Source organism: Anabas testudineus, chromosome 2 (genome assembly GCF_900324465.2).
Source record: "Anabas testudineus chromosome 2, fAnaTes1.2, whole genome shotgun sequence".
Lineage (NCBI taxonomy): Eukaryota > Metazoa > Chordata > Actinopteri > Anabantiformes > Anabantidae > Anabas > Anabas testudineus.
In genome coordinates, this window is record NC_046611.1 from 4,846,420 (window position 1) to 4,863,056 (window position 16,637).

General features: G+C 39.5%; 1 protein-coding gene across 11 annotated transcripts in view; it reads left to right on the plus strand.

The window, feature by feature from the left end:
- The window catches only part of tns1a (tensin 1a), a 72,606-nt gene that overhangs the window by 31,321 nt on the left and 24,648 nt on the right, over positions 1–16,637 (plus strand). For 7 of the 11 annotated variants that reach the window (XM_026361612.1, XM_026361610.1, XM_026361608.1 and 4 more), the window contains 11 exons: positions 3,579–3,617; positions 5,370–5,411; positions 10,496–10,545; positions 11,520–11,691; positions 11,892–11,942; positions 12,091–12,213; positions 12,373–12,437; positions 12,871–12,954; positions 16,038–16,150; positions 16,246–16,306; positions 16,421–16,496. In XM_026361612.1, the coding sequence (XP_026217397.1) occupies positions 3,579–3,617; positions 5,370–5,411; positions 10,496–10,545; positions 11,520–11,691; positions 11,892–11,942; positions 12,091–12,213; positions 12,373–12,437; positions 12,871–12,954; positions 16,038–16,150; positions 16,246–16,306; positions 16,421–16,496 (876 nt within the window). Of the gene's footprint in view, positions 1–3,578; positions 3,618–5,369; positions 5,412–8,414; positions 9,040–10,495; positions 10,546–11,519; positions 11,692–11,891; positions 11,943–12,090; positions 12,214–12,372; positions 12,438–12,870; positions 12,955–16,037; positions 16,151–16,245; positions 16,307–16,420; positions 16,497–16,637 lie in introns of those variants that run through there. The other 4 variants (XM_026361611.1, XM_026361615.1, XM_026361620.1 and 1 more) reach the window with 2 other exon arrangements.

Here is a 16,637-nt window from a genome sequence, read left to right on the forward strand (position 1 = left end):
CTTTGTTTTTTATTCACAAATCTTGCACAGAATCATTTGTGATTCCTATCTGGGGAATAGTCTGGTTTCTGTGGATGTAAGTACAACAGCCAGTGAAACTCAAAGTCACCACTGTACCCTTCTGACCTTTGGATCAATACTGGAGGGAGTCATCATCAGGACATTTGCAGGCATTTGCTTCAGTACAGTGCACAGAACAGCACCTCCTGTCAGCTGTAAATAAAAGCAGATGCTCAAGCTACAAGGCCCTGGGGCCACTGGGACCGCCAACACTGATATATGAACGTCAGCAATGGCTCCAGTCAGTGTAGACACAGAAAAGAGCAAGCATGAGCTGACTCGTCTCTTGCTGCTGGCACTAGCAGCTTTATCTTATGTTGGCCTTGAGTAGGTTGGTATTAACTGCTTTGCTAAAGATACAAGACAATGAGACTGCATTAATTTTAGCCAGATGTACCTAATAAACTGGTAACTGAGTGTAGATTCATGAACAATCATGCTCATGTGTGCACTAGATACTGCATTTTGTTTTCTTTCTTTTCACCTGAATCTCTGTAGCACCTGCAGCAGCTTCCATTACCTCATTCACCTTACTTTAAACTAGAGATTCAAAATGACAAGCTAAAGATTGTTGCTGCACGTATTCCTTTCAATACCTTTCAAAAGTAAGTTTTATTGAATTCTAGATATTAACCCATCAGTCATCAATCATCAGTTTTTCCTGCACTCTGCCTTGAGGGAAATCTTTTACTGATTGCTTGTAAATTTATGGCTTATAAATTCAGTATTATTATATATTAAATGACATTTACTATCACCTATTGGCTGATTTTAAGTAAACCATATTTCTGTATATTTTGAGTATGTTAAACCTTGGGAATTTCTTGTTATTTCACACTAATTTGTCATAAAATATGATCTGATCTTCATCTAAGTGAAGAGTATTAATACATATATTGTGCCTGAATTAATATCACAAAATAAATTCAATTCATAAATTCTTTCATGTCTTTATTGAGAACAACCATGAAAACCTCACAGTGTGAGTGGAAGAAGTATGTGAACCCTTTGAATAATGACCTCAAAAAAGCTAGGTGTGAACTAGAGCTACTACGACTGACAAAAATCACTGTAACCACAGAGTTTGCTACACATAAGAAGAATACACTTAGCCATGCCTCGCACAAAAGGAGCTTTCAGAGGATCTATGATCGAGACTTGTTGATTTACAAGTTGAAAAGGGTTATAATCTGTAACAATCTACAATAGAGACACTTTGGGACTGTGGCTACACTACCAAGAAGAGGGCGGCCAGTCTAAAATAACCCCAAGAAGCAACCCTGAGTAACAGCTTAAGATTTGGAGGCATCATTGGAACTAGCTAACATCTGTGTTCATGAGTCTACAGCAGGGAAAACGATGAACTAGCTGGGTGTCTATGGCAGGACACCACAAAGGAAGCTGCTGCTTACTAAAAAGAACATTGCTGTACCCTGAGGTTTGCCAAAGAGCACATTGACACTCCACAGCAGTATTTGCAAAATGTTTTGTGGACTGATGAAACTATATTGAACTATTTGGAAAGAACACAATACTACATCTAGTGTAAGAAGCATATCATAGCACATCATCATAAGAAGTGCACTCCCAGTTGCAAAGTGTGATGGAGGAAACATCATGATTTGGGCCTGCTTTGCTGCATTAGGACCTAGCCAGCTTGGAGCTTTCAATAAAGAAATGAAAAATCTGAATTTGTTTGGTGTTATCACTTTAGGCACATTATATTTGTTAATACTCTTGACTTAGATAAAGATCAGATCACATTTTATGACAAATTAATGCAGAAAACCACCAAGGTTCACATACTTTTTCCTGCCACTGTAACTACATCAGCACTGACTGATGCCATCACAATGCATGTCAGCCTGCACTGGGTGGGATCTGTTCTGCTGCGATGTTATCCAGCTACTGTATTCTGATATACTTGATGATAGCATTACAAAGCGCGAGAGTCTTTTGTTTTCTCAGAGCAAACTAATTACAGCTGCTTCCTTCCTTTGCCTGCATCTGTTGTCTACTGATAGTGTGCGCTCTCATTTCACCGCTCGTAAACATCCATCACCTCACAACACTTGGGTCACTCGGTGCTGCATGCATTTCTCTGAAAATGCACGTGTGCATTGTCCCACATGCATGTTTATGTGTACACACCAAAGTAAATACAACCAGTTGGAAATCACTGGATTTGCCAAAGGGTATGTTTATACATCGCAATCAGTGTTTTGTAGTGCACAGGGTAATACAGACTATTAGGAACCACACTTGCATGTCATGGATACCATGAGCACACTGTTTTAGGATCCTAGGGGGCCTGTGATGCCAGCCTTGCTATTTAAAGACGCTACATGTAGCACTGCAACATCATGAAACCAATACCACACTAATTTTGAGGCTATAGTATAATTAGGGAACAAGTGATACTGTTGCTGGGAGGTTTGACCACGGGTGCTGGCCCCGGACTTTGCAGTTTATAGTACTGGTCTGCCACCAGGCCGCATTTGTTGGAAAGTCTACTGTTGTTTTACTGAGAAAGAAAAACATATCATACACTACAATGCAAGGGCAGGATGCTGTTTCAGAAGACAAACCTACTTTATAGTTTCATTATGAGGCTGTATTGTGCGGAGGTTTGCCCTGTGCCTCACAGCGAGTCCACCGGGCCGGTGTTGGGATCCACAGGTCGGTCACGTGCCTTTCTGTGTGGAGTTTACATGTTCTCCCTGTGTCTGTGTTGGTTTTCTCCGGGGAGTCTGGCTTCCTCCCACAGTCCAAAGACATGCATGTTGGGGTTATCTGGGGACTAGAAAATGCCCATAAGTGTGAATATGAATATGTCCGCCCTGTGATAGAATCTGTCCTGTGTACCCCGTGATGACAGCTGAGAGCTTAAGAGGACAAGCGATTAGGATAATAGATGGATATTGTGAGAAGAGATGTGGTTTGTAAAAGAAGTAAAATAAACTAAACAGATCCTATTTTCAAGTTGTTGTTGCTGTACTTAAATGATGCTGTTGGATTTGTTGTTTAATTTTTAGCCTGATTCGTTACCTGAATGAGTGAAAGTTGCTTGATGAGGCACATGGATTATAAAGCAGTAGTGTGGTGCTCGCTGTAATTAAATGTTCAATTTTATTTTTGTTTTATGGCTTTTACAGGAAGCATATGATATGTTTCCCACACCGAAGAACAGTCACAAGGGCTTCCCGGTTATTTCTGTACTGTTGAGAGCAATTTGGGGAATACTCAGGCATTCAGGAGGAAACATTCAGAGATGTCTCTCCCTCCCTGTTTCGACAAAAATAAATGCAGTTCTTACAGTAGTGTTTTTAAAACACTGTCCTAAAGTACTTTGGCGATGAAAAGATCTCTCAGTCATTTTGCTAAATTATTCCCCACTCTGTTTCTTTCTCTGTCTGTTTTCTTTTGTATCTGTTTAATCTAAAAGTCAGATCAGTTATAACCTAAGGAGCTCCCAGTGCATTTCTTCACTCCTCCAATCTGTGTTTCTTCTTTTACAGGTCACCACATCATGTCAAACAACTACCAACTATGAGCTGGTGAGTGTCACGTCGCTGCGGGTGTCTGTGTTTGTGCGATATATGTGTGAATTTGTACGCAAATAAAACTATAAAGGAAATGTTTAAAGAGCTCATTGACCTCTAAGATGCCCTTCATAATGTTGTGAGCTTTCCTGGAATTGTGTCAGGGAGCATTGTGGGGTCAAAGGTCAGAAGCTATAACCGTAAGAGCTTCCTCTCTATTTAATTCAAAGGAAAAAGGTCATCTGTACGACTCAGACAAGAGTCGCCAACAATGGCTACTTGTTCTGTCAAACAGCTTTGTTTGTTTTTGTTTTCATACACACGGGTTAAGCAGACGCAATTTCTTGGAGGTTATAAAAAATATCAAAATGTGACTGGCTAATTGATAACTGGCATTGAAATACTGCAGAAGATCTTTGCCTCCTTCAGTCACATTACAGAAACACTCACTTCTAATATGAGTTGCTGCACGAACACTTTTTTTAATCACAGTTAAATGTGTAACTTTTATTTGTATTTAGACGGGTGTAAATCCAACACACCCAGAGCACTGAGATGGAAACCGTGCCCAACTAAGAATTGCAAGAGTTGAATGCGTACTCAACGCGCAGCACTTTAGATCGCACGTCTGGGAAACAACAACTAAGAAAACAGAATCTTAAGTCGCTTATTTGGTCTGAGACGTTCAAGATGCTGTTTAAATAGCTGCAGTCAGTAGAAGAGCACAGATACTGCGCTGCAGCCAAAGTGCTAATTTTCCTTTCCTGCAGAAGTGATTTATGCACTGCGACACTGAGGCTTGAGTCGTTTTCACTTTAATGAGCTGGAAATGGGAGTTTTCATCCACTTGCATAAAGACTGCATGCTCAGCAAATTGTAGGTCGTCATTGGAAGGCCAGCAGGAATAGCAATTTGATCGTTCTCCCGATTACTGGTCAATATTCCTAAAAGTTAAATAAGAAAGTGGCTCAGTTAGTCCTGGTTCATATTTTTGAGATTAACCACCGATATTGTGACCAAATTAGGAACATTCCAAGCTGCAGTAACTGCTTTTCACTTATTTACATTGGACACTTGCCTTTTAAATGACTGCTGCAGCTTGTTAAACAGTCCCCGGTTTTGTTTATAGAGCTCACATCAGGCTAAGACGCTGTACTTAACTTTGTTAAGAGATTTTCCTTAACACATGGATCACTGTCCGTTTGTGTGTGTCTGTGTGTGTGTGTCACATGTTTTCATCTGCTTTCTCACATATTCTCCGTCATTGAGCATTAATATAATTTTAAGATTAAGAAACATTAATTTTATTTTTAATTGTCTGCTGCTCTCTTCCACATGTCTCTCCATGAGCTCCCTTTTTCTCCCAGCCTCATTTAATATATGAATACAGCTTTTTCTTTTAAATGTCCAAGCACTGCAAGATGCATCAAGAAAATACTCTTCAGGTGTGTGTGTGTGTGTGTGTGTGTGTGTGTGTGTGTGTGTGTGTGTGTGTGTGTGTGTGTGTGTGTGACAGAGAAAGTGTGCATAGATCAAAGAGACAAAAGAAGACCAAGTGTTTTCCTCAAGGTTAATATAATGACTCTGAGTCTCTGCTGTATCACCATCAGCCAGACGGAGCGAGCAAGAGAGAGAGAGCTCTATAAAGGAAATAGTCTCTCCCTCTTGTCTCTGTTTCTCTTTCCCATCCATTTGCTTACCGTGTTGTTTCTTCCTCTGCGTGAAAGAAACAATGACTAACCTACTGACTCTCGCTTCTCTCTCCAGCCTCCCACTCCTCAGCTGCCATTAAAGCATGTAGATACGCCGGTAAGTAGCACATGTTTATGAGTATTAGTGCCACGGAGACATGCTTTAAAAAAGCTGTTCATTCACAAATGCTGTTATTGTTATTGCAACAACATGTTGGAGTAACAATTCTGAAGTTCAAAGTGTAAAGTACTGTATGTGGAAACGTGTGTACTTTAGGTTGGGATGTTTTTAATGGTTTTAACTAAGCCCGTTAGTTCTAGTTAGAGATGACCATCACCTATTATTACTGCATTACTTACACCCCATCCTGTTTGTACAATCTATAGAGTAATTATAGGCTTCTCTAGTATTTAATTTGTAATTACTTAGTCAAATGTAAGTAATAATTAAAGCTGTTTGAGCTCTGACCCCAAAATTTATGTCTGCATGTTCCTGCAATCTGCAGAAGGTGGCAGCAACACAACAGTTGACAAGTCAGAGCCACTGATTGTGCTTTTTAGTTGCCACTACTCATCGTATACATCTCTAAGACATCTTTACATTACAGAATATTTAAATTGTCAGTGTTATTTTATGAGAAATTACTAAGTTACGTTTAAATTTAAATTCATTGCAGTGCAATTGTATAATTCTAGGATATATATATATATATATATATATATATATATATATATATATATATATATATATATATATATATAATTTTACAGTCTTCTAATTAGTCCAATCCTGATTCCACACAACCAGGTGTCGGACTGAGTCACTATAATGTTTTCTCCCGTCTGTGTCTATTTTGTGCGAACCCAACAAAGTCAGAAAATCTGCCTCAACAAATGGAATATAAATATGAATATGTGCCAGAAAGTGGTGCCAAGGCCTGGCCCGAGACAAAGCAGCCGTGTTTAGCTTGACATTGCTAAAGCATGAAGGGTGTGGGCACAGGCAGTGGGTTTCCAAAAAGGCAGCATTCCAAAAAATATACAGTAAGAGAGCTGACAACCACTACTGGTGCAAAAAGAAAACTGTTTATTCAAGCCAGCAGTCACAACAGCGAAACTATGTTAGGTTGTTAAAAGGTTTTTAGATTATAAGCATCTCCGAGTGTCTTCTTTTTCCTTTTCCTGAAACCAGAAGCTCCATTTATTCAAAAGATAAAAGCAGCTCTGATGCCTTACATCTCTGTTTTCTTTGTGTTTTGTTTTTTTCTCGTCTCTCTTTTGTGAGTCATGATAATGAGTCAGTGTTTGCGTCAGTCGCCGCCTGCATGTTTAGATCGGCTGCAGAAAATTCAGCGGTGACTCGAAGTCAGATTATAAACACAGATCGGTGCGTGTACACGAGTTTGAGTTAAGATTAATTCACTCTGTGAGTTCACACAAATAAAAAGGCCCATGAAAGTCTACAGGATGAGTTTGGGTAGAGCTGACATTAAATGAAAGGGAGACAAGCAGGTTGATGGAGACCAGAGGAAAAGACCAACACTGAGCAGAAGATGTGTAACATTTAAAGAAATACTGGTCTTTAAAAAGCTAACTACTGTCAAGGCCCTAAAACAGCATCAATTCCATCTTACTGTTGATATGTGTGTAATTATCATTATGTATCAGTATCCTCTTATTCAACAACCACCAACGGGGTTTATGGGAAATGGGGGCGTGACATGTAAACTGCTAACACTAAAAATACCAGGACAGAGGCTACTAAATTGTCTTGACCGTGGTCTGTTTTATTACTATAATTATAGAAAAGTTGTCACAAACAATTTTGACAATGACACATTGGTGTTTGGGAGTAAACACTCTACATACATGTAACCAGACATTTCACATAAAAAAAATGTATTTGTCATCATAACATTTAATAGAATTCATGTGTTAGGCTAATTGGTGAAATCCACATATTTTGGCTTTCTACAGAATCATTAGTTGTCTTGTAGTGTTATTTTGGCATCATCGGCTGTCTGTCTTAATACTGGAATAAGAAATCATTATCTCAGATGTCTGTGTTCATGTGTGGGTGCACGGTGTGTAGACAGAAGGGAATAAGTGCCAGTAGATATGTATATATATATATATATGTATGTGGCAAGAAGCAGTATGTCAGTATGTGAACCTTTTGGAATTATATGGTTTTCTGCATTATTTGTCATAAAATATGATCTGGTTTTCATCTAAGTCAAAAGATGACATTACAAATATAATGTGCCTAAAGTAATAGCACAAAATAATTTTGATTTTTTATGTCTTTATTGAGAACATAAAAAACTTCACAGTGGTAGTGGAAAAAGTATGTGAACCTTTAATTAAAGGTCACTTCTTGGTAGAGTAGCCACAGTCTCAAAGTGTCTCAATTTGTAGATTGTTTGTCTAACTGTAGACTGGTGAACTTCTAAAGTCTGTGACATCTCTCTTTGACATAACCCTTTCCAGCTTTGTGTAAATCAACAATTCTTGATCGTAGATTCTTTGAAAGCTTCTATTGGTGAGACATGGCTCACATAAGCGTATTCTTCTTGTGGGAGCAAACTCAACAAGTCAGAGTGTTTTTTGTCAGTCGAAGTAGCTCGAGTCCACACCTCCAAACTAATTTTCTTAACTTATGCTAACACCTGACTCCAATTAGCTTTTTTGAGGTCATTATTTAAAGGGTTCACATATTTTTTCACTCTCACTGTGAGGTTTTTATGATTGTTCTCAATAAAGACATGAAAGATCAGATTTTATTTTGTGTTGATACTTTAGGCACATTATATTTGTTAAAACTCTTAACTTACATGACGATCAGATCATTTTTATGACAAATTAATGCAGAAAACCACAAAATTCCAAATGGTTTAGGTATTCAGATGAAAATGATGATGATGAAAGGTACATACTTGTACTGTATAATGTATATCGATTTTAAAATCCTCCATCAGGTTTGTGCAAGTCCACCGTGGGGACTCTTCCTGTTGTTCTGGGGAAACAGAAAGTGGGTGTGGATGAGGACTGTAAATCAAAAATAATGTTGTCAGGCAAGGAGACAAATTTATGTGATGGGCAACAAAGAATCCAAAGCAAAAAATGGCTTCATCCAATTTCAACAGTTCTATAGATTAATCATTTTACTGCTTAAGACAACAGGCAAATATTAACATAGAACAAAAATATTGTTTTCATTACATATTTTTTTACACTTTGGTATCAGTCATCAAATTTTACAGCAAGGAAACACATGGCTTGGGGAAAAAAGAGAATAACAACAGGGTGGGGAGGTGGGTTAGAGTCAGAAATAATAAGATAATGAAAGCAGAGGAGGAGCTGTTCCAGAGAACACAAAGTGGGCGGTAGGGAGAACGCAGGAGAAAACAGGGAGAAGGCAGCTGACATGGATGGAAGAGAGGGAAGATGCTTCATGATATGCTACATAATTGTTGATGAAGCTCGGCACAAATGGCAATAGAGCGGAGAAGCGTGTGGACTCAATGGAAACTGCTCTTTGTAGCACTTGATGATTAAGGTCGTGATCACCTGGTTGATACTTGTTGTTAATCCTAAACCAGCAAGTGAGCGAGTACTTATCAGCATAGGAAAATATATAGAGGTAGTTTCTGTGCCGCAACATGCCTCTGGGCAGTTCTATTAGAAGGCGCTTTGCTCACCTGCATTCATCCTGGAGGTGGAGCACTGGACATCTGTTCAGCAAGGTAGGCCACTCCCACACAGGAAGTCTTTTTGTATTAACGCTTGCTCAAAATGTGCAATTTGTTCTTACATTAGTAGCTGCTCTGGAGCTTTCAAGTGTTTCACATGTTCTTACTATATACTTGTTTTTTTATTGTATTGTTTTTTATTGTTTGACATTTTCAACAAATTCCCTTTTTATCTATTTGTACTAATGGTAACAAAGGAACAGGACAGTTGTGACATTTGTGGATTTCTTTTGGATTTCCAACTTTTTTACTGTGAAAACAGTGTTTTCATGTCTGAAGTGCATTCAAATGGGTAGATAGTAAACTCCACTTTACATGCTGCACTGACTTTCCCGGGGCGTTCGTGCACCCATGTTGCTGCAAAACAACAGATTGTTCCTGCGATGTGAAATGTACCGACGTTAACACCCCCGAAGCCCCATGTGAACAGCCTGTTTCATTTTGCAAACACCAGCACCCATGGTCCGCCTAGCATCTGGTTCCTGTCAAATCACAGAGAATTATGCTTCGCTTTTTGGCTCCTGGGGGTGGGATTAGCTTCATCTGTGAGAAGCCACTCGGTAGCAATATGGAGAGCTTTGGGCTGAGTGTTTAACCTTGTGCCATGATTAGAGACCCTTGTTGCAAACATCTCTGTTCAACTATTTAAAGGCTAAAGCTGAACGTTTCTATATGAAACTGTGGGGAAAAGGAACGACGCCACAGAGGACGTTTGTGAAAACAAATTCTGCTGTTGTATCTTTTTGGAGGACTTCATCTTATTGATGGCAGCTGCCACACAGACGAGTTCTCCCCTGATAGTACGAGGAAGAGCCAACTCTAGCATCTATTATGCAGTGATTCCTCAACAGCACATTTAGGAACATTTTCCCTCTGCAGTCCTGTCACAGCGCAACAACTGGACTTCCACTGTTTCCCCAGTAAATAACTTGATTCAGTACAGCGTAATTAGAGTGTGCTGAAGTTCTGACATGACCTCAGATGGCTTTCTCCTGTGACACAATTGGATTCTTCTTCTTTTTCTTTTTCGTTCCTTCTTTGCTTCATCACAGTCGTCGTTTTTCTTCCTCTGTTGTTTTCTGCTTCTCTGTACTGCTTCACTTTGTCTTTCTTTATCTGCACCTATATTTTGTTGTGTTATTCTTGTTCGTCCTTCCTGAATACTTCTCCTTCTCCTCCTGCTTTTTATCTTCTGTTTATCTCCCATTTCCTCATTTTACTTTTCTTTTTCTCCTAAACACGTTCAGTTTTGCTTCTGTTATTTGACTTTTCCCTAATAGGTTATGTCACATTATAATTCAATAACATCATCATCATCACAACCAGATGGAGTATGCTTATGAATCATTTTCTCTCTCCCTTCCTCTCTCTCCCCCACTGTTTGCATGTGTGTGTGTGTATATGTGTGTGTGTGTGTGTGTGTGTGTGTGTGTGTGCGTGCACTCTCCAGGGATCGACAAGGTCCTGCAAGAGTGTGGAGATAAGGCGAAAGCAGTCACGGTAAGACCCAGCATCGTCATGCGATCATGTTATATAAAGTACTCACTTATTTCATTAGATAAAAATAGTAGTAGATGTTGAATAAATGAGAATCGATTGGGTGATGAGTTATTTTTTCCTCCAGCATTTGATTAGACAACGCACAGAACGAACAGAGTAAAAACATTTATCCTAAGGCTACTAAATGATTGTGGCGACACAAACCAAGCGAAATTCTGCTAGTTCCTTTTAACAAGTCTCTTAAAATAGACTGTAATCCACAGCTTGAATGTATTTTACGATGAACATCAAAAAACTATTTGTGTTGGATATTTGGCCTTGTTCTAGGAACCTAAGTTCTCATTCCACTCTCCTTTGTCTGTTGTTCGTCAAGCGTGGCTATTTCTCATGCAGAGCTTTACTGTACGCTCATTGGCCAATAAACCTGATTACTGTTTGGCCAGTGAAGCTGATTGCATAATATCATCAGAGGCCATGTCAAGTCAGTGAAGGACTGGGAATCTTTTCTTTTCCAAGAAATATAAGAGTGAGCTGCAGGAGTTTACATTTGATCGGGTGGACAGCTGCCATGAACTCTGTCGTTAGTCCCTGAGAGAAATCGAACAGTTGTAGAAGCGTCCTCACAACAGCTGTAAAAAAAGACTCATAAAGATGCTAATCACATATAATTGGAAATCTGTTTGGAGTGAACAAAACTAAAGCCCGTGACTCTTATAGTAAGCTAGTGTGGGTTGACTGTAGAGGTAAAAAGGTCAGAGCCCCCACTGTGCTCTGTCCTAAAAGGATCTGTACACTCAATCCAGTCGTCTGGAGTTGGGGAGTACATCTAGAGGGCTGGAGGACCTGTCGAAAACGCCCTCTGTCAAATCAACAAATCAGTGCAATACTTAGAACCCACCAGCTTGTTTCAGTTCACTCTGCTTTAGCATATAAAGCCTGTCTGATAACACCCGTCGCTTTCTCTACCTATTCAGGAGTCAGAGTGTGGTTCAGGCCATGGAGGAGAGTTATGAGGTCGACCTGGTCTACATCACAGAGAGAATCATCTCTGTCTCTTTCCCCGCCTGCGCAGAGGAGCACAGCTACGCCACCAACCTCAAGGAGGTGACATCGATGCTGAGGTCCAAACATGGCGAAAACTACCTGGTGAGATACCCCCCCCCCACTGAATCCAGGACATTTGACTCTTTTGGTGATTCCTGTTGTCTCTAAAGTTTCTGAACGTTTAATGTAATGAGATCAGATGATGCGTTTTCTGATTTTGGATACAGTACGTCTTCTATCCACTGTCACTAGAGACTACAAAGTGCTTTGACCCAATCATTTTGTTCTCTTTCTGATTTCAGATGCTCAATCTAAGCGAGTGGAGAAGTGACTTATCAAAGTTAAACCATAAGGTATAAACAATCATTTAAACCACTTACATCTATTATTAAGATCTAAAATCCCCTTTAAGAAAATCCTCTTGAGAGGATCCAGAATAAAAACACAACCCTGAAAAGTTTAGAAATGAAACCTCCTTTTCATCTGAATAATTCTCCTTAGGTTCTGGAGTTTGGTTGGCCAGACCACCATGCCCCAGCGTTGGACAAAATCTGCAGCATGTGCAAGGCCATCGACACGTGGCTGAATGGAGAACAGCACAATGTGGTTGTACTACACAACAAGGTATAGCAGCATTGACTGGTACACAACTATTCACAGAATCAAAGATTCAATTGATTAATTACCTTTTATTGTCAGGGAACTATTCTCAAAATCGGCCTTCTTAAGAAAATCATGTTATCGACAAACATTTCTTTTTTTCTCTTTGCTTCTGTGTCACAGGGGAACCGAGGTCGAACAGGGGTGGTGGTGGCTGCGTACATGCACTATAGCAACATATCAGCAAGGTATCGAACAGGTCGAGGGAGCTGACTCTACTAAATTTAAACAAGACAAGTATAACTGTTTGTGTTGAAAAAGAGTGTTTTGTGAAGACAGGAGCTCTAATCCATCACAGTTAGGGTTAAGGTCTGAGTAGAATTAAAAATGAAACACTGATATGATTAATGTGATAAAACACTCCGTCCTGGCTGGGTTATTATTCTGACTCTGTGAGAAGAAAACACTCTAAATAATGTCATTATTCTTTAATGCATCCAGATGTTAATAGGTAGGACAGAGCCAAGAGGATAGGAGGAAGCCAGCAGCTTTTTAAAACACCATGTTGATGATGGTACTTTGTAAGGTGCAAAATGTGCAGTGATGTATGTAGTTAAAGGAACAACAATGAGAGTCCAATGAAGAATTGTAACAATGCCCGTCTAATTTTGTGTTGTGCAGTGCTGACCAGGCATTGGACAGGTTTGCTATGAGGCGCTTCTACGAGGACAAAGCACTTCCTGTGGGTCAGCCATCACAAAGAAGGTTAGTTACAACCTTATTTCCTGTTTACTGACATTTGCTGGAGCTTTTGTGTCCGACAAAGTCTACAAAGTTTGCGAAGACTGAACCCATACAATAAAGTAAAGCCCTATGAGTTACTTCAGATATGCAGTTCACTACAATTAGGTGGCAGATTTACAGCTCTGAATTATGAAGTGGTTTCTAAACAACAGGTCCTTGATTATAGGCAAAGAAGCAAAAGGACACTTTTCATTTCTGATCAAATAACAGATTTTCTTCTCTAAAATAATAACTTTTATAAGCAGATCGCATCAGATTCATTTTGTTGTCAAAGTTAACATTAGCTTCACGTGTTTGATTGAATGGTCAGTGAAGCTGACTCATTTTAACACAGGGTGAGACATTGAAAAACAAGGGAATACTACACAGTGGATGTGTATATTACATAATAATGTGGTCATTCTGTTAAACCTGTGTGGTTTTGTGGCACCAACATTTCCAGTATAATATTGCAGCTATGTGCAGTTTATCTTACAGGAGACATTACACTTAAATCCAATCTTTAAACGTTTGCTCTTGTAACCCCCACTGACAACATGTCATGCAAGTCTTAAAATTTCTAAGCCATGATTGGACCACTTTAGTTTTAATCAGGATAATTGTGTGGAAATGTCATGGTACAGAGGAAGGCGATCTTTCTTGTCTGTCTGAGGGATTCCACTGGTGTCTCTGGGGAGCCTGTGGGGCTTGGTGGCAGCACATTCCTTTCTTTTAAGCATCTCAAAGCATATTTCCCTCCAGTTCCTTTCCACTTTTATCCTTAAGTGTTTTGAGATAATGTCCTTTCCCTGAACTGAGAGCAAAGCAGCAGAGTAAATTCCAAACCAGTGCAGGTCAAACCAATCTAGAGTGGTTGAAAGGTATTTAAACAATATCTTATTTTGAATGCAACTCACTCAATAGGCACTGTGTTTTTAGACGTCCTCCTTTAAGTCATAAATCTACTCATACAATATTATTAGTCCCCTTTGCAGTATGAGACAGTCAACTCCTTAAAGACTTGACCCCTCACTGTCTCTCTTCTTCACCTGCCAAGAGATCTAAGCTTCTTTGAAAGGATGAGGAGGAAAAGGGTTACAGGGAATAATCGAAGGAACACAGTAAACACCAGGGGACCTAACACCACTTCATTTCAGCTAGTGAATTAGGCAGCCGGCCATTCTCTAACAGGTCTATAGGCTTGCCCTCTGCCCTGCTGCTATTTCCTGCTTCGGATATAATTATCTTTGGCCCTGGAGTCTGGCAATATTATGGTCTGGAATGTGTGACATTAACATCAAGAGAAAAAGATGAGCTCAATCTGCTGCTATGAAAGCTCGTAAAAGTTTGAGCTGAAGGTGTTATGTGCAGCAGGTTCTTCTTGTGCGGCATCCTTCATGTTTTCACGGTCAAGTTAAGAATTGAATAAAGAAAGACGTGAATAGGTAATAAAAGGAGACTGTTTGAATCAATGATGTTAAAATGGTCTCCATATTTAATTTCTGACAGTGTGATTTCAGCCATAAAGATAATAAAAGCTGAGACAAAATTAGTCTAGTCTAGTCTAGTCTAGTCTAGGCTAGTTGTGGCTTAGACAACACAAGCCAAGAATAAAGTGTAAATAAATATCAGACATTCTCCCATAAAGACTGAGAGAGAAGATCTGCCTTGTGGACTCCACTACTCGCTTTACTTTATCAGACATAGATACATAAGACATGAGAAATGGTCATTTATTAAACGAGTACAGCTTTTTGAAAGGAACCATCACTAACTCTTTCTGTGTGACAGAAAGTGGGTCTTAATTCTAAGTAGTACCACTAGTATTAGGGATATACAACATACATTGTACTTTTGTACAGTAAGTTTACCTTTCAAGACTGTTGGATGAATTTTTGATAAAAGACAGAACATGCTTACATCCCATACTGTATCACACACGTGCTGTAGCTACCCGCTCCTTCCTTTCAGCGCTGCGTTTGCAGCATCCAAGCTCAGTCTAATTGAATTTCAGGGAAACTAAACCATCTGGCCACTGACAGCAGAGCAAGGGGGGTGTCTGCATGTGGCAACCCCACGGCCAAGGTCATGTTTGGTACCATCATCATTATTATCATTAACAACCAGACCACACTAACTCAACAGACCCCCAACTGGCCTCTGTACACACAAATTCACTCTGACATTTCCCATAGTGGATGCAGCCTGTTTTACAGTCAGAGAAGAATTCACTTCTGGCTGTGCTGTTGGAGCTGACGGGTTGAGGGTTTATTCACTCTGGACTGAATCTGGCCATCTGACATGTTTAGTGGTAGTGGTAGGAGTTGTTTAGGACTTCTCTTCCAGTAAGTATCAACCCAGTTTCCACTGAATTTAATGGTGATGTTCGTGTTAACCCAACCCACTGACCTTTAGTCTAAAACCAACATCAGGTCGAAATTTCTGTCTATTGAACAATTAGTTCCAGCACAGGGTGTCTCTGGCTGCAAATTTGCATTTCCATCAACAGGCAAAAATGCATGTGTGTAAAGTAGTAATAGGGAAGTGTAATAGCTAGATTGCGATGAAATTTACTGGGCACATTTGGTGTGTCAGTGCACTACAGTCAAGCCAAAACATCAGCGTTAAACCCAAAATATCTTGTAATTTATTTGGAAAAGCACAAATGATTCTGCCAAAAGGATGAAGTGCAGTTTTAATGACGACGATGTGCTTAAATTTAGTACCACCAGGTGGAAAAACAATTCTTTTTTATTCCCTTTAAAGGTCTAATCGACAGCTCCCGGCTCCAGGCTTCACAAGCACAGTGTTTTGTATTCATTCTTCTGGCTTATACTAACACGGTGATTCATGACACCTTATTTTCACAAACTAAATCTGCATAAATTATTTAAAGTTATGTAAAGTTTTGAAAAAACATGCAGTTGCATCATGTCTTGTTCATTTAAAACAGTGACGTACATCAACATCCGTTTTACTAACTAATGCAGTTTGGTTTAAATGTAGGAGTAACAGTAACCTTTTTTTGCCTTTGTACTCACTGCTGCTTTTTCCTGTTTCTGCAGATATGTGCAATACTTCAATGGCCTTCTGTCCGGACACATAAAAATCAACAACAAGCCTCTGTTCCTGCATCATGTCATCATGCACGGAATCCCCAACTTTGAATCCAAGGGAGGTGAGTATTGGCCTCGTCCAAGTGTAAAGGAATGAGTCCATTTTTCTTCTTCTTTTCTTTTTCTTGAGGATGTTTCAGTTTATTTTCCTTCGCAGGCTGCCGACCTTTCCTGAAGATCTACCAGGCAATGCAACCAGTCTATACGTCAGGAATATAGTATGGAAACTTTTATTCCAGTTCAGTGTAGTTTATGTTCCAAGGTACAGCTAACCCTATGAGGCAAACAGTAACTGAAAATAATACAGTATAATTGTTTTTTTTGTACCACAGCAATGTACAAGGAGACAGCAACACCAGTATCTGCATCACCATTGAACCAGGCCTGCTTCTGAAGGGAGACATCTTGGTAAGATGAATTGATCTGATCTAGATACTGCTGACTTGTTTTTCTCCTGCATTGTTTCATCCTTCTGCCTCAAGTCCTTCCTTTTTCCTTTAACGATCTAATTCCTTCTATTTCTATCTATCTATTTTTCTTTTCACACAA